Here is a 21688-nt window from a genome sequence, read left to right as displayed (position 1 = left end):
TTGACTCAGCCTTCCATCCTTCCGAGGTGGGTAAAATGAGGACCCAGATTGTTGGGGGCAATATGCTGACTCTCTGTAAACCGCTTAGAGAGGCCTGAAAGGCCTATGAAGCGGTATATAAGTCTACTGCTATTGCTATTGCTATTGCTATTGCTAGTATGTGAAATTCTAATCTTTCAACTTCAAACAATACTATTCTCATTTCATATTCCTTTTACATTTTACTTTTGATTCATTTAAGCATAAATAACATTTCTTCACACCCTGTGTTTATTATCCCTTAGCAAATGTTGTCATTCAATATTTTTAAAATCGCTCATTATTCCACCATAACATCAATATTCCAAATGTATAGGATTACTAACAACACCTATTATTAACAATAGTCAATCCATCACGGGAGTATATCTCAAGGTCCCCACCATTTCTAATCCTTAATATTTTAAATTCACAATATCTTTTAACAGAATTAATATTAGTACTTCAGTTAAATTGTCTAGTCCTAAATTACCATCTATTAACCTAAACTTATTGGGGTTATGGTATTTTCCCATTTTATTAATATATTTTCTCATTATCCATCATCTCTTTGTCTTTCTAAAATTCCATCGTTTATTGATTTTTTGGTCCGTCTTTTATCTCTCTCTCTTGGAATATTGTATCTCTTTTTAGTTTTTTTGTCTCTTCTAAACTTCAGGGTACCTTTTGCCTCTTTCTGCTGCATTTTTTGAACACCCATCCACAAAGTTTCCTTTTGTTTTTGTTTTTTAAAGGTTTTTTTTCTGTGTACCATAAATTGTGATGTTATGTACATGTCTTCTACTTATCAGTCTCTTTTCTTTGTTCCTAGCTTCTTGCTTCTCATTTTTATTCTCCCCTTCTCCTGCTTTTTGTAGTTTTTCCTCTATTTCTTGAATATTGTGTTCCTCTCTCCCTCCCCAGTTTTTGAATAGCTTCTACATTCATTTCTGTATCTTTAAACAATTCCTTTGTCTCTTTGTCATTTCTTAAGGATTCATGCAGATTTTTTAACATGCTCAATATTTCTTCATACATCTCTAGATCCATTCTATAGTAATTTGATACAGCTTATAAAATTATATTTCTATTATTCCAATATCTCAATATTTAAGAAGCTTCTATTTAATCAAGTAACATTAATCCCATAGTTATATCTCCAAAACCCCACATTTTATTTCATAATTTACAGCCTTATAATTCCCCAATTTTCCAATTGTCCAAATTTTAAAGTCTTTTCATTTTTCTCTCTTTTCTTCTGACCTTTTTTTCTTTTGCCATATAATGTTCTATTAAATAACATTAATACTCCAAGTCCAAATTAATTCAGGTTACTCCACTAAATTCTTCCAGTCTTTCCAATCCATAATCCAATAGTCAATTTTAGTAAGATTTAGTTATTTGCAAATTAGTTCCTTTTATAACTTCAAAAGGAAAGAAAAAAACCCCTACTATTTAATATTTTCCCAGATGTCTTCTAACTACAGAGTCAAAGTCAGGCCATTCACCAGATGTTATTACTTCTGTTCTGTGTATTAGACTTTGTGTGTATTAGATTAGGAAGACTGCGTCTTACCATGCAGGACCGGTCAACAATAGCGGTGCTCCATGCCTGCTGCCGCTTCCCACAATTTGGTTGAGCCCAGGACCACAGCAGATTCCTCCACAGTGTAGGGGGCAGGCTAATCCTCCTGAACAGCCCCAGTTACCGCTGGCTTGGCAATTACCACCCATCTGGGCTTACTACCAGGCGCATGGCGGAGTCCAAATGCAATGAATCCTGCTCCCACTCAGCCTCCGCCACCACCACCGCAGCCAGCTTCCGCATTTCACAGCGGCCTTCGATGGGAGTCCAGACAAATTGGCTTTCTACCTAAACTGGGTGTAGACACAAATTGACCGTCATGGGGGCCCTATGCCAACAACCAATAAATCATCCAAGCCATCTTGTAGAACCTAGATGGGGAGGCAGCAGAGTGGGTGACCTAACTGCAAGACGAAGATGTGCCAGAACTAGGGAACGTCAACAACTTCCTGCAGAAATTGAGGAATAGGTTCAAAAACTAAGCCCAAGCCCAAGAAGCAGAGGCAGAAATTAAAGCCATCAAGCAAGAGGGTCGCTCGGCCAAAGAATACATTAGAGAATTTTGCAGAATTGCTGGGAAACTGCGACATTGGCCAAGCGTCTCCTGGTCCTGGTTCTTTTTCCAAGGGCTCAGACAAAGAATTACACCACACCTGCCTCTCCTGGGGAGTCCCAGACAGCATCCATGATTGGTACCAAATAACTGTGGCCATGGACCTCAAGATGAACCAGTACCAGAAGGAAACTCCAGAGAAAAAGCCCAAGGAAAGCTCAGCCAGAGAACTAGCACTGGCCAAGGAAAGGACAGACCAAAAGGGGCCTCAACGGTATCAATCAAGTGCTTCCAATGTGATCAACAGGACCACTACATGTCCAAGTACCTGGCCCAAACTCCTGTCCCACAAGCAAAGAGCCCTGCATCAACCAAACCAAAAAAGCCACCACGGAAGAATCCGGAGAGAGGAAAATTCACCCGCCAAGTCATTGAGGTCTCCTCCCTGAAGGGGAAGAGGGAACTCCAGCTCAAGGAGGCCTGCTGCTGGCAACCGGGGACAGCAATGATGACAGCAAGGACAACCCAATGGTAAATGAAGACATCTATCCATTTGCTATCAAGTCAAAGCTAGTTGTGCTGAAAATAGGAGGGAGAAACAGAAGCTATTATAGAAATGGGATGCACCCGGTGCCTGATAATCCTTCCCCTTGCCAAAGCTAGGACAGAATTGAGGGAGTACATTGACAACAACTTAGCCCAGGCATTCATAGAGCTAAGTCCAGAATGACAGAATTGAGGGAGTACATTGATCCTCCATCATCCATATCAATAAATGGAATCACTGAAGGAAGCATGGGAGAATACCAAGTGCACCTAGCAACTGGACAGTATTGTGATTGGACCATGTGACCGATCGTTTTGAGGAAGTGATTTTTGTTTTACTTTTAATTAGGTAAAAATCGTGGGAATAATCAGAGTCAGTTTTCACCAGCCTGTGCCAATATGACATATCCAATAAACTTATTCTTTGAGGAATCTACCTGCCTCAGAGTTGTGTTTGCTACGGGTATGTTACTTGGACCCCTGACAGATATGTAATTCTTTTACTTTGCACTAGTTAGCAGTTTACCTGCTATATACCAACTACAACTTTGATTAGGGAGGATAACAATGAAAGTCAAGGATTTTAATTAAAAATGGAAGTGAATAGCCTTATGGATAGAGAAATAAGAAACAACAAAAGTGGAGCTGTGGAAGAAAGAAAATGAGTTGACTTTCTGGGATGGTGAGATTTGAGAGGTGAATTTCTTTACATAAATGAAAAAATACATTTGCTGGCACAGACAGAAACAAAACAGAGCAAGTTCACTGTCAGGCCAAGATAAGTGAGGTGTATTCTTACCTTCTTTCCCTAATTTTTTTATACATATGTTGCTGTTTTTCTGCTTAATTGTCCTGAATTATTTGATCAAAATTTACATAGTAAAAAAGATAAAGAATAGACAAAGAAAGTGAGAATTATTTTAAATGGAAATCTGAATTCAAACAAATGGCTTTGGAGCTCAGAACCACTTTGGCTTTATTCTGTACTCACTTTTTTGGACAAATGATTTGACTTTTAAGTTTTGCCACTTCTATTATGGACATTAGCATGAACATTATAACAACTAATATGTTAATGCACATGAACTTTTGATAACTATTTTGTGACAGCACCCACACTTTTTCAAAGTCTGAAATGTATTTATAATGCCGCAAGTTATAAAAATATTTTAACTACAATAGATTCAAAGCAAGTATCTTGCATAATTGAACTGGGCAGAAAATATTGCTGATAATTTTTTTAAATGTCACAAATACATGTGTGCATGCATGTTCACTGACTTGGTCTGAATATTCAAAATCTGAGTGCCAAGAAAATAACAAATAATGACACGGGTACAAATAGGACAAGTTCTCAGTATTAATTGTTGTGAGTCCTCGGTGACAGAAAACAGAACTGAACCACTCTACACATGGATCACTTGTTTTATATATTTAAGTAGATCACTTCTGTTTAATTTTTTGGATTAAATGCTAAGTACTGTTCGAGGTTATAACTGTACCTGGAGCAAAATATTATCGCTAACTCTATTAAGAAATAGCTGTGAGAGATGGTCGTTTGAAAGCAAGCATGTATTGGTACTGTAAATTGTTGAAAGAAATTAAACTAAGTTCATCAGTAACTACTTAAAGTAACAGTGGGACATAGGAGATAAGTGTAATATGAAAAAATTATCTTAGTTATATTTACATACATGTATAATCATGTAAAGAAGCAGGGAGTAGCTCAGCAAATACTTATTGTTACAATCCTATTGATCTGCATCAGGAGAGGCTCTGCTGTGTTGTTCCAGGATGTGGACTAACAAACCTCCTGCTCCACCTTTGCCTCCCAAATTACCAATAACCATGTTTTCCCTTTTTTTAACATCCCACAGAAGCTTGAAATTTTCATAACCTCAGCAGCCACCACTCACTCAGCTTGCATAAATATGTATCTCCATCACATATTTCCTCATTTCCCTCTCTCTTTATAACAACAGTTTTTGGATAATCAAATAATTTTTAAAGGTTCTGGAATACAGGGACAGAAAAATATACTCTTATTGTCTACATTATCATAGTTAATATTTTCAAACGTAATAGAGTACTTCTATTTTGATCAACAGTATATATGTGCTTGCTAATATCACAAAATAAATGGGACAGTCCATGTGTGCACATATGTTTGGGTATACACAGCACAGTATAACAACAGAGTTGTCTCAATAAAAGTAAAACAAACTCTGGCCCATTTTTGTTTTGTTTTCAACTGATGTCATAAAATCTATTCTCACAATTTGTGCAACTGCTTGCCATTAATATTTGGTCAGTTTGAGCATTTCAAAGCATGAGTTTACGAGGATTAAAAACCAACAGCCAGCACTTCCCATCTTCCTACAGATCCAGAGAGGTGGGAAGCAGGCAGAAAGAGCATCTGATTCGCAAGTTTTAAGTTCACCACGGGAGTGGGACGTTTATTGAAGTAAAGAAGGGGAAGGGGGCAAATGGAGCCGTTACGATTCCCATAGAAGAGAGCAAGCGATACGCCTGCCCCACGGCTATGGGGGTGGCAGTCGCCGGCTCCCCCGTTCTGATCCATCTTTCCTGACTCCAGCCGCCTTCTCCCCCACCCCACGCCCCCCGTCCATCCCCGCTCCTGCTTTGCCCGGGGAAGCGGCTGTCAGGCCAGGTTTCTTGCCCGCTCACTCACCGGGTGGAGGTGCCCTTCCTCACATCGCACATCATGCACTTGAAGGCCTCGGCGCTGTTCCGGAAGGTGCAGACGCTGCAGTCCCAGTAGCCTTCGTCGGAGGAAGGTTTCGGCTGCCGCTTCGGCCTACTCGAAAAAGCGGGAGGGAGGACGAGGAAAAACATAAGGAAATTTAAGACGCAAAACAAGGCATCGCCGCGGCCGCTCTTCCCCTCCCTCCCCGCTTCCCCTCAGGGCCTCGCTTCTCCTCGTCTGCCGCCGCCGCTTCCCACAACGTCTCCTCCTCCTCCTCCCTCTCTCCCTTCGCCTCCTCCTCCTCCTCCTCCTCACCGCCATCGTTCCTGCTGCGTTGGGGGGCGCCAAAGGCTTTGGCAGAGGAGGGAGGGGGAGGAAAAGAAGCGGGGACGGCGGCCTCGCAGCCCCGCCGCCCCCCGCCGTCTCCTGACCGGCCTGCCCGCGAAGGCCCTTTGCCTGTCTGCCCGCCTACGCGGCTGCCCTCCCGCCCGTCTCTCTGCTCTCCTCACCTTGTGGGGCTCTTCTTGTCTCCCATGCCGGCTACAGAGGCGTCTCCAGACTGGTGCGGCCCTTTGTGTTTTTGTCAGTAAGGAGGAGCGACCGGAGGCTCGGAGAGGCGACTCAGGCGGAGGGACTCGGCGAAGCAGCAGCAGCAGGAGGAGGAGCCGCTGCAGCCGCTATTGCTGCGGCGAACAGCTCCCGCCCGCCGTTCGCTCCCAAGCGGGGCCGCCGACACCTCCAGATGTCGGGGAAACTCCTGCTGCCGCCGCCGCCCCCTCGCTCAACCCGACCTTGTGCTCCCCCTTTCTTCCCACTCACGTGCTCCTCCCGTCGCCAACCAGCGTCAGCCCACAGCCAGGCCGAGGCGTCCCAGACGGCCGGAGCAAAGAGGAACGGCGTTCGCCTTCCTCAGACGGTGACGAGGAGGAGCCCTTTTCGGGCCCGAAGCACCGCCGCCGGTTCCCCCTTTGGTTCAAAGACGCGCTCGCCTTGCCGGAGATGGTCCCCCCCCCCCCCCGCTTCGTCACGAAGCCATAACCTTTGCTAGGCCTAATTTCCAATTTAACGCAATCGCTCATTTGGGTTAACGTCTCCTAGGAGGCCCAGGCTATTAACCCAAAACCATACCGTTGGATTTCATATAAACCCGGAGTAACCCACTTACACGTGTATATCGGTAAGGAGTCCAATGCTGACTTCAGCTGTATTTATGTAATTGGGCCCCGAATGCCTGGAATCATCTCCTCCGAGGCACGTGCGTGCATCCATCTCGGGTAAAGCTGTCAGATCTCGGCTAAGACAGGGTCAACTTGCAGTGAATGATGATTTAAGAATGTAAACAAGGGAATATGATTGTGGTGAAGTAACTGATCTGCATTGAACAGTTTTAATCATGTAAGCAAGGTGAGTACATTACATCCCTTTCCATATTCCTTGAAATCAGAGAATGTAAAATGTCATGTTTTACATTCCACTCCTGCTCACAATAGAATCCCTTCTACTGCTAGGCTTGAAATTTTGGGCTTGGACAACCTGGAACTACGACTACCCTCTGACCTAAGCATAATACACAAAATTGTCTGCTACAACGTCCTATCTATCAAAGACTACTTCGGCTTCAACCTCAATAATGCCCAGGCAAACAATCAATACACACTCAAGATACACTCTCCAAACTCGATTGCAGAAATTCGACTTTGGCAAGAGAGTGGTCAATGCCTGGAATGCTGTACCTGACTCCATTGTTACATCCTCAAGTCCCCACAGCTTCAACTTTAAAACTGTCTAGTGTGGACCTCACCCAATTCCTATGAGGTCCGTAAAGGGGGCGTGCATAAGTGCACCAGCATGCCTACCATCCCTGTCCTACTGTCCCCATTTATTTGTACTCATTTCCTTTATTCATGTCCATGTTTATACTTATAACGGTTACCTTGTACATGTTTGACAAACTAAATAAATAAAATAAATAAATATGGATTGATATGCCATTATTATTTAGATTTATTACCGAAAGTGATTATTGGAGCATCTGTGTGCTATATTTAATCATTTCAATTTTTAATAGATATATTAACATTTTTCTGGATCAATTGAGGATTCTTTCACATTTGCCTTTAATCTGTACCAATGTTTTCCCTCTTTTGGTTACAGATGCAGCCAGGAGTTAGAATCTGCTGCATTCCTATTGGTCACTTTAGGCTGCTGCAAACATGTACCACCACCACACACACAGACACACACACCCGTTTCAGTCAGGTACTATCCATGGCCATTTTGGCTTGAACTGCAGGAATGATCAGACACCTTTTTTAAAAGAAGCATCTATATGTATAAATGCCTCTCCAATGTACACAAGAAAGGATAACAGTAGTGACGGATGAATAAAATATGCTGGCAGATGAGGGCACTTTTTGGGGGGGAGCGGGAAGAGAGATGGGTAATTTTGGATGCAATATTTATTTCAGGCCCCATATCTCATATTTTGAGCTAAGCATTCTGGTAGCTGGGTTCCTTGTGCTCAGACTGATATTTTGATTGCCAGATTTATTTATAATAAAATAATTGTGGACTAATTAATTAAATTGTAGACAAGGGAGCAGTGCTGACATGTATCACCAAAACCTGACTGGACAGCAAATACAAGGTATTTCTCAATATGATCTGCCTGGCTGATTTATAGGTCATTCACAACTTGAAAGCAGTGAGGTAGAAGGCAAATATGCATTGCAAAGACCTTGTTTGTTGTGAGGAATATTGTTTCACAGGTCACCAGATGCAAAACTGTATTTGTAAGGTTAGGCCTAAATGACAGATTGAGCATGCAGCTATTGTACTTTTCTTACTGGTAGAGCAATATCTCTTTCTGAACTACAGCACTTGAATTTGGAGAGGGCAAGGATGGATTTGACTAGATTGTTAGTTCTGATTCATTTAAACCTTTTTTGAAGTCAAAAGTAGCTTGAGAATATATGAGCATCATAACTATGGGTTGTTTTAAACCATAATGACCCAGTCTGACTTTCGCCTAATCTTGGGGGTCATTTTCATTACTTCCTGGTGATGACTAGATATACTACCTCCTTAGCTTTGGTGCCTGATAGATAAATTTTTTTTTTCAAATTTATAGAACCTATGGAATTGATCTGAAGTGTCAGCCGATGGAAATGAAAATCAATATACCAGGATACAAAGTTAAATTTGAGCCTATTGTCACAATTAGGATAATGATGTATGTCTCTGTAAATCAGATAGCTGCCTTATTAAAAGTATCTTGAGCCTTTTTAGGGAAGAATAGTTAAGAAGAGACAATTGGTGGTAAATTGCCATTATCTGGCTGAAATTTTGTGATATAATCATTTGTATTAGCTTCAAATAGGAAGCCCAATGAATAGAATGAAAAGACGTAATGCTCTGTGTTTCTTGGGAGGTTTTTGAGGCTGTGGTTCTAGAATCATCTTTATCACATCTAGGCAAGGAGTCTGGGAGGTGATAGGAAATTGGATTCAGGTGATAATACCTATTTGAGGGAAAGAGAAGTGGATTTGAAAGAGGCACTGGTCTGCTCTCTGCTTAAGAAACTAAATCTGGGGTCCTCTTCTACCTAACTACCACTAACTCCTACCTTCCACTTTCTAGAAGCAGTATTCAGGGGAACATTTGGCTAGCTTTGGGTGGTGCAATTGCAGGTTTATCTCAATCAAGAAGCGCTGGAGATGGCCACTCATATCTTTGTCATTCTGTTACTAGATTATTATAATTTTCTTCATTTTCTTCATTTATTTTAATATAAGTATATATTTATATTTATATTATGTATGTATGTATGTATGTATGTATGTATGTATGTATAGGTAAAGGTTCCTCTCTCACATCTGTGCTAGTCATTTCCGACTCTAGGGGGTGGTGCTCATCTCTGTTTCAAAGACAAAGAGCCAGGGTTGTCCGAAGAGGTTTCCATAGCTATGTGGCCAGCATGACTAAGCGCCAAAAGTGCACAGAATGCTGTTACCTTCCCACTAAAGGTGGTCCCCATTTTTCTACTTGTATTTTTACATGTTTTCGAACTGCTAGGTTGGCAGAAGCTGGGACAAGTAACAGGAGCTAATTCCATTATGCGGCACTAGGGATTCGAAAATTTATATATATATTTTTTAAAAATAAATATGTATGTACGTATGTATATTTCTTCCAGCATAACTCTGGAACGGTTTGAGCAATTTCAACCAAACTTGGTACACAGATGACCTACCCTCTGGAAACAAATACTGTGAGGGTAAGACACTTCTAACACTCGTGTGTGTGTGTGTGTGTGTGTGTGTGTGTTCCAGCATAACTCCTCGAGCAATTTTAACCAAACTTGGTACACATATGACTTGCGCTCTGGAAACAATTACTAGGGGGGAGACACCCTTGGTGTGTGTGTGTGTGTCTGTGTTCCAGCATAACTCTGGAATGCCTGGGCCTTTAAACAGAGCAAGTGTGGTGTCCTAGAGCAGAAATTGTTTGTGATGTCAGTTCCTTTGCAGCTTCCTCTGGAAAGCCAGCCGTGACGTTCGCCCTCCAGTGGACCAATGGGGATGGATTTGGGGCAATGTGCCAGGATCGTAGACAGGGCGGGAAAGAGGAGGGCAGGGAGAGGGCAGGGATGATGGGTATGGGAATGGGGGGGGGGAAGGCCCCTCTTTACCTGTTTACCTGTTAGACAAACACTTTGGGGCAAAGTGCCAAGATCGTACACAGGGTGGGAAAGAGGAGCGCATGGGAGGATGAAGGGAGAAGGCAGGGATGATGGGCATGAAAGGAGGAAGGCAGGGAACACAGATGATGGCCATGGGAGCAGGGGGACAAAAGGCCCCTCTAAATGGCTCCCTGTCAGAAAAACATTTCAATGTCTATAAATACCAGGGCAACACTGGGTCATAAGCTAGTTAGTTATAAATGGGGCTACCTTTTGAGCTCGTCCATAATGCAATAGCCCACATGCTTACTGGGCAATCTTGATACTGCTGTATTGGAAAATGTTATATTTTTAGTAAAATTTAAGGTGCTGGTCATTACTTGCAAGTCTTATATAGCATGGGGTGTTGGTATCTCTCAAATTGCATTACCCAGATATATTATTCTTGCTCAAATTAGATGAACAGAGCTTGCTGAAGGTTCTTCCATACTGTGAGGTGCATGATATGGACATCCTGCGTGGAAGATTCCCTGCTTTTCCATCCCCAAGATCCTACTCTTTTTAAAAAAATATTTTTTATTAAACAGTTTTTTCCAGTTTTTTTAACACAATTATAATCTTTGCAACATTTCCAAATCAGTATACCTCCGTTATATCATTTTTATCCATAAATGTGCACTTATATTTCTTCTAGACATATTTGTCTATTAATGTACTAATTTATCTACATCTTACATCCATACATGTGTACTTACACTTCTTTTCTACGTATTAATCTACTAATGTACCAATTTATATACATCTTATACCTATGTATGTGTACATATACTTCTTTTATATATAATAATCTATTAGTGTACTATTTTATATACAATACATCTTACATTTTATATCCTATTTATTTATGCGGCTTTGTAATTGTTTTCTAATTTCTTAATCTTTCTTCCCTTAATACTTCCTTATACCATATATATATGGTATAAATGGCTAGAGGAAAGATGTAAAGAATATTACATCTTTCCTCTAGCCATTTATACCATATATTCCATACCAACTAATAATTGGATTCTCCTTTATCTTTTAGGAGAAATACTCTACTGAGCATGCTGATGGTGTCCAGTCGCGTTTGAGGAGAGCTTCGGGGAGATGATTGTCCTCAGGGCTTGCAGGGGGTACCCTATTCCATCGTTGGCTCCACGTCTAGCTATGAGAACTTCCTGGGACCTCGGGGATACCCTTGAGCTGTGATTTCCTGCTTTGTAGCCGGAACGTCGTGAGTGAAATGGGGCGGTTGGCGGTGAATGGAGAATGGAGAGCGTCTGCAGCTGCCGGCATGGGTGTGGTCAGCGGTGGCGGCAGACGCCCTGCCTGGGGTTTCTGCCACTGCCGCCGCTGTCCTCACCACCGCCATCACTTACTGTACTTAAGAGCACAGTATTCATTACTTTTCATGATTTTGGATTTAAGGACAAAGTTAACAAGGAAGTATAGTGATTTTCAGAGGTTTGAAAATAAAACTTGATTCAACTGGCCCCTTTCTTTTGGTGAAGAACAATTCATTCACATTCAAGGCAGGATATATATATTTTCTTTTAAGCAACATAACCCTGACTCAAACAATTTTTCCTACACAGAAACAATAAAATTCACTACTTACTTACCTGAGCAAACCTCTCTAGATTCCAAATTGTGGAATACATTACCATCAAAGGAACAATTGGCTCCTATCCTCCTTGTGTTGAGGATGGCCTAACATAACTCCCATTTCAGCTGAATCTTTAAATCTTAGCTGCAGGACATCCATGTTCTATTTGCAATGTGGATTTTTTCCATACTATTTTAATTTTTCAAATATATTTTACTTTTACTTGCTCGTGTATGTTATTTGTAGTCAATCAGGTGGAATGCTATATAAATGATATAAAATTTAAAACTATAACAAAAACAATTAAAATAGTGTGAAATAAACATACTATAGATGTTTGGTGCTCTCAAGTTATATTTTAATTACGGGGGATGGGGGGTGGCCAGCATTGCAGCCAGATGAATGCTTCCTTTGGGGGTTCCTGAAGGATCAATACCTCAGCTGTCAGCAGGGGGTCTTTTTAACCAAAGCTGTCCTGTAGGGACGGTGAACAAGAGAAGCACAATCTAACGTACTTAGGGAAGTTGCAAATTCCCCAGCCATTTCAGAAGAAGCTTCTCAAACTGGCGACCAAGGAAGTGGCCATTACAAGCCACCATAAAGCTGGGGTGGTCACGAAAGGAACGTGGAGGTGACAGAAAAGTGTGGACAGTCTGGGTGAGGTATTTTTTAAAAAAAAAATGTTTCTTTTTATAACCTCCTTGGAATAGTAGAGAGAGGAGAGTACAGCAAAAACAGAGGAGGTGGAACTGGGGTTTTTTTTGTGTGTGTGTGCTCTTCCACCTCCTTACACCAAGAAGGCAGGAGGAGCCAAATAAGTAAAAAAAGGGAAAAACTGAATTGGCTTCGTAAGACTGTTTCCAAAAGAATAAAAATCAGAAAGCCAGACTAAATAAACTCAAATCTCTTATTTTTCAAAGTAGAGATTAAAAATTAAAACTAAAGTGACTAAATGATTTTTTTTTCTTTTCATAAAACTTTTTTTCCTTTTTGGAATTGAACTATAGTGCCATCTAGAGGCACAATTCCTTGCAATTTGGTCATAAGAACAAAGAAAAGAGCAATGTGTGAACGAGATAGATAAGAAATTATTTTGCTTCATAGAGAGGGGGAAAAAAATTTCGTTATTTACTGGAACAGTGCAGCTCTCAGAACTTGAAAGAGAAATAACAGGAAAGATGATAGATATTCTTTTTCTCCTTTTGTCTTTTGAATAGTTGGACATACGATTTTGATTTTCCTTTTCTCAGTGGTTGGTAATACTATGATTATTTTTATTTTGGAATTAAAAAAACAAGACAATTGCAATTTTGGATCTGGTGGGTTGGTTTGGATTAAAAAATTTACTCATTTTTTAACACCCCCCCCCTCTTTTTTGTCCTCTTTCTTCACTCTTTTGAGCAATGTGGATTAAGGTAAGAAGAACCTGAAGAAAAGAAGTTAACAAGAGATTTGGATTTGGATTATAAAGATGTATTTTTTCATCTTCTTTTTTCCCCTGGTTTTTTATTGAACAACACAATTGTCTTCAGCAGCCTCTTCAACAACTTCTAGTCCTGCGAGTCAGAGAACATTGGATACCATGGCACACCAAGAGAAACTTGATCTAAAAAATATGATACAGGCTCTACATTAAGACTTGAAGAAAAGGATAGGCAAATTAGATGGAAGAATGGAGAAAGTAGAAGGGGAGTTAAAAGACTTTAAAGGGATTTTGGAGAAAAATAAATAAAGAATACAAAAAGGGGAAGAAAAAGCTTTCAGAAAAGAAAGTGGGACAGCTGGATTATAGACTTACAGCAGTAGATAATAACTAGGAGAAAACAATTATTTCTCTAGAAATGGATTGCACAGATTATTATCTAAGATTCAAAATATGGAAGAGAAAGGAGAAAACCTAGCTGAAATAATGGCAGAGTTGTTGTTGGAAGCAATAGAGAATACTAAAGAAAATGTGTTAAATGAGATCAACAAGACATTTAGATTGCACACGAGATATGTGATGAGAAACAATTTACCTAGAGAGATGCATGTTACATTCATCAAGAAAGCAATAAGAACAGAGATTCTGCAGAGAGCAAGAAACAATCCAATGAAGTATAAAGGTAGAGAGATAGTTGTATTGAAACAAGTACCAAGAAGAGTTAGAGACTTGAGAAGAGAATATAAGAAGGGAGTGAACTTTAGATGGCTGGTACCTGAGGTAATATTGGTAAATTGGCAAGAACAAAGGCACAGATTAGATTCATTAGACAAAGTAGAACAATTTTATGACCAATATTTAGGATGACAAGAGAAGGAGAGATTGAGAGAGGAGAGAGAGGTTAGGCAGCAGGAAGAGTTTATGGAAGAAAGAGATAAACAAGCAAAAGAGACAGTAAAGAATTAAGAAGAAATAGCAATGAGAAGGAGCCAGAGCAAAGGAATGCAGAGGCCAAAGAGAGATAAGAATGATCAGAGCAATGAAACCAGGGGTGGGTTTCGACCGTTTCGCACCGGTCCCTGCGATCCGGTTGGTCGCCAAACCCGGAAGTAAGTAACTTCCGGGAACGGCGAAGCCCCCCCGCGCCTGCGCGCGCCCGCACACCCGCGCCCGCTCCTTACCCGATTTTTACGAATTCTGCACTTTCCACGCATGCGCAGAACGCATACAGCGCCTGCGCGATCCTCCAGGAGCAGCTGGAGCATCGCGCAGACGCTAGTACGCCACGTGCGTGCGCGAGGATGCCGCCGGCCTCGTTCCAACCGAACCAGTTGGAACGGGGCGAGAAACCCACCCCTGAATGAAACCCACATATAAGTAAAACATGGAGAAATAAAAGTAATATCAATAATTATAAATGGATTGAATTAGGCAATTAAAAGGAAAAGAACTTTTAATAAATTGGTGAAATTAAAATTTGACATAATTTGTTTACAAGAAGTTCATATCAGAAAGCAACACAATTTTTGGGGGGGAACATCAAAGATGGGGAAACTGCACTTATACATCCAAGTAAGTGAGGTGTTGCACTATACATTAAAGAGAAAATAAAATCCAAACTAATTTTTGAGGATGAGGAAGGGAGCATTTTAATGGTTGAGATAATAATGAAATACAAAAAAATACTTTTAGTGGCGATATATGCTCCAAATGACAATCAAGAGGATTTTTATGGTAAATTACACAGGAAAATAATAGAATTTGAGTATGAAAACATATATATCATAGGTGATTTTAATGCAATTGTAGATAAAGAATTGGACTATAAAACTACAAGAAGAAGCCTAGAAAAAACAGTTCCAAAACTTTTTTTACAATGATGAAGGAACTAGGTATTCAAGATGCTTGACGAGGAAGATACCCGGATAGAAAACAGTACACATTTTATTCGAACAGACACAATGTGGATGTCAATTTATTTACTGTTTTTGTTTTAATGCAAATAAACCAGGAAGATGGCTGGCATACAAATTGAAATTTAATCTATCAATTAATTGATGAGTAAGGAACTGTATGTTATCAAAATGAGGGGGGGGGCAATAATTCAGGATTATTAAGAGAAACTATAAACAAGAGACAATCTCAGGAGAAAAAGCAAAGCAATATTTAGACAAGGCTGAATTACCGAAAATACCAGAAAAATTTAAAAAGGCATTAGAGGAAAGGATAATGATGAAAACTGACAGAGACAATTAAAAGACAAAAGAATGGTAAAACGCCAGGCTCAGATGGATTACCAGCAGTGTTATAAAATGTTCGAAGATGTTATAACCAACACAATACTGGAAGTATTTAATGAACTATTACTATAGGTAATGGGTGGAGGCATATATCACTCTCATCCTGAAAGAAGATACAGACCTGTAACAGATAAAAAATTATAGACTGATTTTCCTGTTAAATGTGAACTAAAAAGATATTTGCTTCAATAATGGCTGAAAGATTAAAGAGACTTTTAAATGAATTTTACATATACAAATCAAAATGGCTTTCTACTTAAGAGGCAGATTAGAGGCAACATGGGAATAATTTTGAACACCTTGGAATACTATGAAGGTCAACCAGAAAAACAAATGGTGTTGATCTTTTTGGATGTGCAGAAGGTGTTTGACAATGTGAACTGGCAATTTATGATAATGCAATTACAGACTATGGATTTTGGGGAGAGATTTATAAATATGATTAAAACAATTTATTATAAGCAATCGACAAAGGTGATGATAAAATGTTTAAAGACAAATCAACCAAATGTTGGAAATGTCACCAAATGCTGGGATCCTATTATCACAATGTGGTGGACATGTAGAAAAGTGAAAAAATACTGGGCAAGAATTCAAATGTGATTGGAGAAGGTAATGCAGCAACATATTGACTTAAAACCTGAACTGTTCTTGTTGGATATCTTACCAGAGAAATATAGTAAAGAAAATGTATATTTGATTATTCATGTAATAACTGCGGCTAGAATTCTATTTGCACAAAATTGGAAAGCTGAAGAAATCCCTGAAGATGAAAATATAATTACGAAAATATTAGATTGCACAGAAATGGGTAGATTAACAGTAGCAATTAAGAGAAAGGAAGAATCTGATTATAATAAAAAATGGGGGTTATTTTATCATTAGTTAGAAAATGAATATGGATAAAAAGTATAAAAGTAAATAATTTAGGAGGAGAAATGTTATAACAGGAGATATGTTATGTTGTAATGTTAAAATAAGAATAAAGAATTTGGTGGTAAACTACAACTATTATGACACAAAAAAAATGTTCTCAGGTGACACATTAATTAATGAATGATGAAATGTTTGTTTTAAAACGAAAAAAATACAAAATACAAAAAAGGTTATATTTGAATTACAAGAATGAGATCATGGTTACAACAGTAATCTTATTTCATAAAGTATATTTACATAGTATTTATATCAGTCACTAAGTTCTTCCTCATCACTAAAATATGCACTTTTTTTGATGCGTGGTCGTCTTGAATCAGATGTGGAGGGCTCACCAGCATTTTGAGTTGAACTTTGCTGTTCTTCTTCAATTTTGGCTTGCTGCAAGGTAATTGCATAAAACACAAAAATGGGAAATAAAATTATATTAAATTCTGTGACACACACTTGCCAAAATAGATAGGCACAGTTGTTTGCTTCTCCTCTGTAATTTCAATTATTTTGAGCTATGGGTTAAATTACATAAAACACAAAAATGGGAAATAAAATTATATTAAATTCTGTGACACACACTTGCCAAAATAGATAGGCACAGTTGTTTGCTTCACCTCTGTAATTTCAATTATTTTGAGCTATGGGTTAAATTACAAATTAACTATTAAAGGAAAGACAAAACAATGCCTTGTTTCCTCAAGTCATCGTGCAATTTTCCATAATAGAATATTGTGTTTTAACTAATTTATCATAGTGTTTGTGACGATGTTCACAGATAACATGAACCAAACCACAATGGCTGCACATAAGTAACACCACAATGGGATTTATTGTCACTTTTTTCCTGTGAGCACACTGGCACACATTAAAAAATGAAATTCTGATGCTCGCTCTAAATAAATAAATATATATATATATATATATATATATATATATATATATATATATATATATATATATATTAATTACACATATATTACACACACACACACACATACATATATATATATATATCCTATATACATACATGCACAAACGTAAACATATGCAATATATACATACATATACATATGAATGCACGCGCGCACAGATGGAACTTGTCAAGCAGCATTTATATGCCATGTCCTGAATAGAAGTAAGCAAGCATCCAATAATCTTTTCTGCTGTCCTCACCACTGTCTGCACAATCTTCCTGCCTGTAACAGTAATACATCCAAACCCCATTGTAATACAATATTACAAGATGTTTTCAACCATCCCTCTATAGAAAGGAGTATGGGTAGGGGAAGCAAGATGTGCTCTTCATATCTCATATGATATATATCAATAGAAGGGAATCTAGGTAGCTCAGGGTTGAACTGTGGAATCCTAAGTGCTCTCTTGGCTGTTTGCTTGCAGACATTTCCTTAATAGGTTAGATAACACCATCAGTGCTGCTTGAGTGACGGATGGGATTTGCTTGCCCTGCTATTGATGGTGGGGATGTAGTTTCTCTTTTTGATAGTTCCTTAATTAGGGTATTGTTTCCTACCTGATTGTTCGCTTGTTTATTTCAGTATTTCTTTGATACAATATTATTTTCTGCTTCATTGCCTCTCATGTTAATCCTTAGTCTCTTTACTTTTTTTTGGCATAAAAAGTTTTTATTTTCCATTTTCATAGCATATAATCACACGTATAAGATTACATAGTCAATATCATGTTGTATTATTAAGTACTTACATCAATTCATCTTACCATCAACTACCAAAGGGGGAAAAAAAAAACCCGTTATTGGCTCTTCTGATCTCCATACACCATATTTATACCTTATCCGACACTTTCTCCCCCTCTCTCCTCCCCCTTTCTACATCCTGTCCTCCCTCCCTCATTTTCTACTCTACTTCCCCTTCCTGTCTCGTTCTCCTCTCTCCCCTTACTACTCCTCCTTATACAGCTCATCTTCCCCCTTCCCCCTCTCTCCTATTCCTCTCTTCCTATCTTTCTTCTCTCCTCTGCTTCCCACTCTTCCTCTAATTCACTTGGTGTATTTCAGCTTCTGAGCAAACTCCCTTTTGTGTTGATGGTATTTATAATTCCATTTCAATATACATAAAAAAATAGCAGTATACATGTACAATCATCCAGCACCCCTCCTCCAACTTAGTAAACTCCACTCCCTCACACCCTCCCCCCAACCTCCCCCCCAGCCTTCCCCCACCCTGACTTCCCAGAACCAATACAAGGTATAAACCTTTAACAAAAACAGTTTAAAGTATACTTAAAGAGAAAGTAGAAAGTTAATAACATCTTTGAATTGAACTTAGCTCCTCCTTGCTAGGCTAACTATAAACAATTTGTATCATTTCTGATCTTAATCATAAGCTATCTGAAATTTCCTAGACCCATATTTATTTTGAATATAGTCAATCCATTTTTCCCAGTGTCGTTTATATCTCTCATTTGAATTATCCTTGAGATATGCAAATATTTTAGCCATCAAGTTTGTGATTTTCAATGTCCATTCTTGGATAGTAGACAAATCTTCCTTCTTCCAGTATTGCACCACCAACAATCTAGCTGCAGTTATCAAATGCAAAGTCAAGTTAATCTCTACTGCTGTACAGTCAGTAATTATACATAACAAAAAATAGGTAGGGGGTAAACTTTATCCTTTTTTTTTAGAACATTTTGCATAATCCATCATATTTTGGCCACAATACCTTAACCTTTTTATAAGTCTACCATGTCATTTAATTTATATTGATTTTTTTCCCAACCCGCAGTAAGGCATTCCTTAGAATATGGCTTTTAATATTCTTACCCACCTTTTTATTATATAGCAAATAAGCAACCATATACCAAATCATACCCTTCAATATTGAGTATTCTATTCTCTGTTAAATTGATCCAATCGCTTAACATTCCATATTAGAGAGTTAGTTACCATCATTAGCCCCCTGAAACTTTTTAATAGCCATCTGAACATCTTGGAATTTAACCTTTGGCCTAGCTCCTCCCACTGCTTCTGATGTAACACCTGTATGCTCCTGAACGGTGGCTTGTGTAGGTTGCTTTCTTAATTCTTCTTCCATTCGTCTAGTAACCACGCGGTCTTGTCTTTGTTCTTTAGCTTCTTGTACCTCTGAGAGAAAAGTTGATCCCCTCTTGTTAATACTTGAGTGGTTTGCTTTCCATCATATCCTTCTTGTTCTCTTTGTCTAGATCTAGAGGAAGGGGGTTGTCCACCCTTCAGTACGTTGGTGTAGAAATCTTGTGCCTTCCATACTGTATTGAGGTGATGTCTTTTTTCAAGGTAACTAAATACGATGCCGGCTGGTGCGTCCCATCTAAACTGTATCTGGCGATTTTTGAGCTCTTCAACTAAAAAGGCATAGTCTTTCCTAGATCTCAGCATTTTAGGTGGTATCTCCTTCAAGATAGTCACCTCCTGACCCCCGATTTCAAGCTTATTTTTGTAGGATTCCTGTAATATCGTGTTTCTCACATTTCTAGTGGCGAAGTAGACCACTATATCTCTTGGTAATTGTTTTTTTTTGCCAGCGAGGAATTAACGCGGTAAACCTTTTCGATTTGCCAATCAAGATTCCCTCCTGATCTTCCCAGGTCGAAGGCTTCAGAGAGAGTCTGTTTCAGGTTCTCTTGTGTATTTTCAGGGAGGCCCCTTATCCTTAAAGCAAATTCCATTTGCCTATACTGTAGCATTATGATTTCATTTTCTGCATTGCTGACCTTTTGCTGGACCACCTCCATCTTCATTACCAAGTTCGTATTAGAGTCACTAAGATCTTAATGATGCCAAGATTCCAGAGCTGTTAAAGATAACAAACCCCTGTCAGGCTCCGCCCACCGGAAGCCCCTTAGTCTCTTTACTAATTACACATACACAAAAATAGATGCGTGGGTTTGTATGTGATTATGTGTACATCTACCTGTACTATGAATATATATACAACACAATACTCCATAATCTCACAACACATGGACAGATTCAACCATAGCTTCAACCAGAAAACTGCATCCTAGACCAAGCTAAATCTACAAGGCAATTCCTGGAGCCTTGACACTCAGACAAATATGCCATAAATATGCATATTTAGGGATAAACCACATTTACATACCATTCAAAAGAAACAATAAAAAAGCTAAGAAGGAGGATGGGAGGAGCCAATGTTGCAACGATACATTGTTGGATTTGGCTGTCCAAATCCACCAATGACACTTTTGCCCTTGGACGGCCCGGCAGGACCTAAACCGTCCCGAAGACACGGTGACTGGGAAGACAAGACTTGCTGGTCGCAGGGATATTGCAAAGTCCCTGATAGATCCAAGGGGAGTGCTTCCAACTGGCAGCAAACAGGCAGCCCCCCCCCCGGCTGACATATTTGGAGATGGCTCCATGGAAGAGAGAATGAAACGAAAGTGTTTCTACTGGTGAGGTTCTTTTTTCTTTTCTTTTAGAAGATTGCGCTAAAGCTTAATTAGTCCATTAAGCAAGAACAAAGCGGCATACTTAATCCCCATCGGACTGCCTTAGAAAGTTTTTTGCTCTTGCTTATAATCTTTTGTGGATTGAGTGACTGCAACACTCCTGTTTTTTCCGCTTGAGGTGAAGGGATCCCTTTTTTCCTTATTTTCCCTTAATACTTTAAACTTTTTTGGCTTAAATTAAAACTCTTTCTACTTCAATAAATTTCTTCCTCTGCTTGTTGCAATATTAGAGCCGAGGTGGTGCAGTGGTTAGGGTGCAGTACTGCAGGCCACTTCAGCTGACTGTTATCTGCAGTTCAGCAGTTCTAATCTCACCGGCTCAAGGTTGACTCAGCCTTCCATCCTTCCGAGGTGGATGAAATGAGGACCCAGACTGGGGGGGCAATATATGCTGACTCTGTAAACCGCTTAGAGAGGACTGAAAGCCCTATGAAGCGGTATGTAAGTCTAACTGCTATTGCTATTGCTATTATACTGGAGATACTTAAGGAAAGAGATTTTAAAAGAAATGAATCTGCCACTTGAAAGCCCAAATCTGAAGCTCTTTTTCTCTTGCTGCTGTAACAATGTTTTCTTTGTTCACTCTTATCTGACTATATTGACTGCGACTGCGCAACAACAAATAGTGGTATGTGGAAGATACTTTGACAAGAATTGGAAAAGGAAAGAAAAACTTCAGAACCCTTCTTCTTTGAAAACCATAAAAGAACATTCGTCTAAAGTAAAAATAGATATATTCTTCAAACTCTGTGATAGGCTAGAGTGGCAGATTGTACCAAATTCCTCTTCTCTCCTTGTTCTTTCCCTATATT

At 39.3% G+C, this 21688-nt stretch overlaps 2 protein-coding genes and 1 long non-coding RNA gene across 14 annotated transcripts in view; 1 reads left to right on the top strand and 2 right to left on the bottom strand.

The window, feature by feature from the left end:
* Positions 1-6224, bottom strand: part of YAF2 (YY1 associated factor 2) — a 70589-nt gene extending 64365 nt beyond the window's left edge. The window contains exons 1-2 of one of the 2 annotated variants that reach the window (XM_032220792.1): positions 5919-6224; positions 5395-5520 (exon numbers count right to left, since the gene is read on the bottom strand). In XM_032220792.1, the coding sequence (XP_032076683.1) occupies positions 5395-5520; positions 5919-5944 (152 nt within the window). In that variant the 5' untranslated portion in view covers positions 5945-6224. Of the gene's footprint in view, positions 1-5394; positions 5521-5724; positions 5897-5918 lie in introns of those variants that run through there. The other variant, XM_032220794.1, reaches the window with a different exon arrangement.
* A 3426-nt stretch (positions 6225-9650) lies between these two features.
* Positions 9651-13459, top strand: LOC116511050. Its single transcript, XR_004255712.1, has 2 exons — positions 9651-9685; positions 11175-13459. It is a non-coding gene; the product is annotated as an uncharacterized LOC116511050 (long non-coding RNA).
* A 1134-nt stretch (positions 13460-14593) lies between these two features.
* Positions 14594-21688, bottom strand: part of ZCRB1 (zinc finger CCHC-type and RNA binding motif containing 1) — a 38002-nt gene continuing 30907 nt past the window's right edge. For all 11 annotated transcript variants that reach the window (XM_032221445.1, XM_032221440.1, XM_032221438.1 and 8 more), the window contains one exon: positions 14594-16772. In XM_032221445.1, the coding sequence (XP_032077336.1) occupies positions 16644-16772 (129 nt within the window). In that variant the 3' untranslated portion in view covers positions 14594-16643. The remainder of the gene's footprint in view (positions 16773-21688) is intronic.

The sequence above is a fragment of the Thamnophis elegans genome, chromosome 7 (assembly GCF_009769535.1).
Source record: "Thamnophis elegans isolate rThaEle1 chromosome 7, rThaEle1.pri, whole genome shotgun sequence".
NCBI lineage: Eukaryota > Metazoa > Chordata > Lepidosauria > Squamata > Colubridae > Thamnophis > Thamnophis elegans.
The sequence above is the reverse complement of the archived record's forward strand: the minus strand, read 5'-3'. Positions and strand labels throughout refer to the sequence as shown.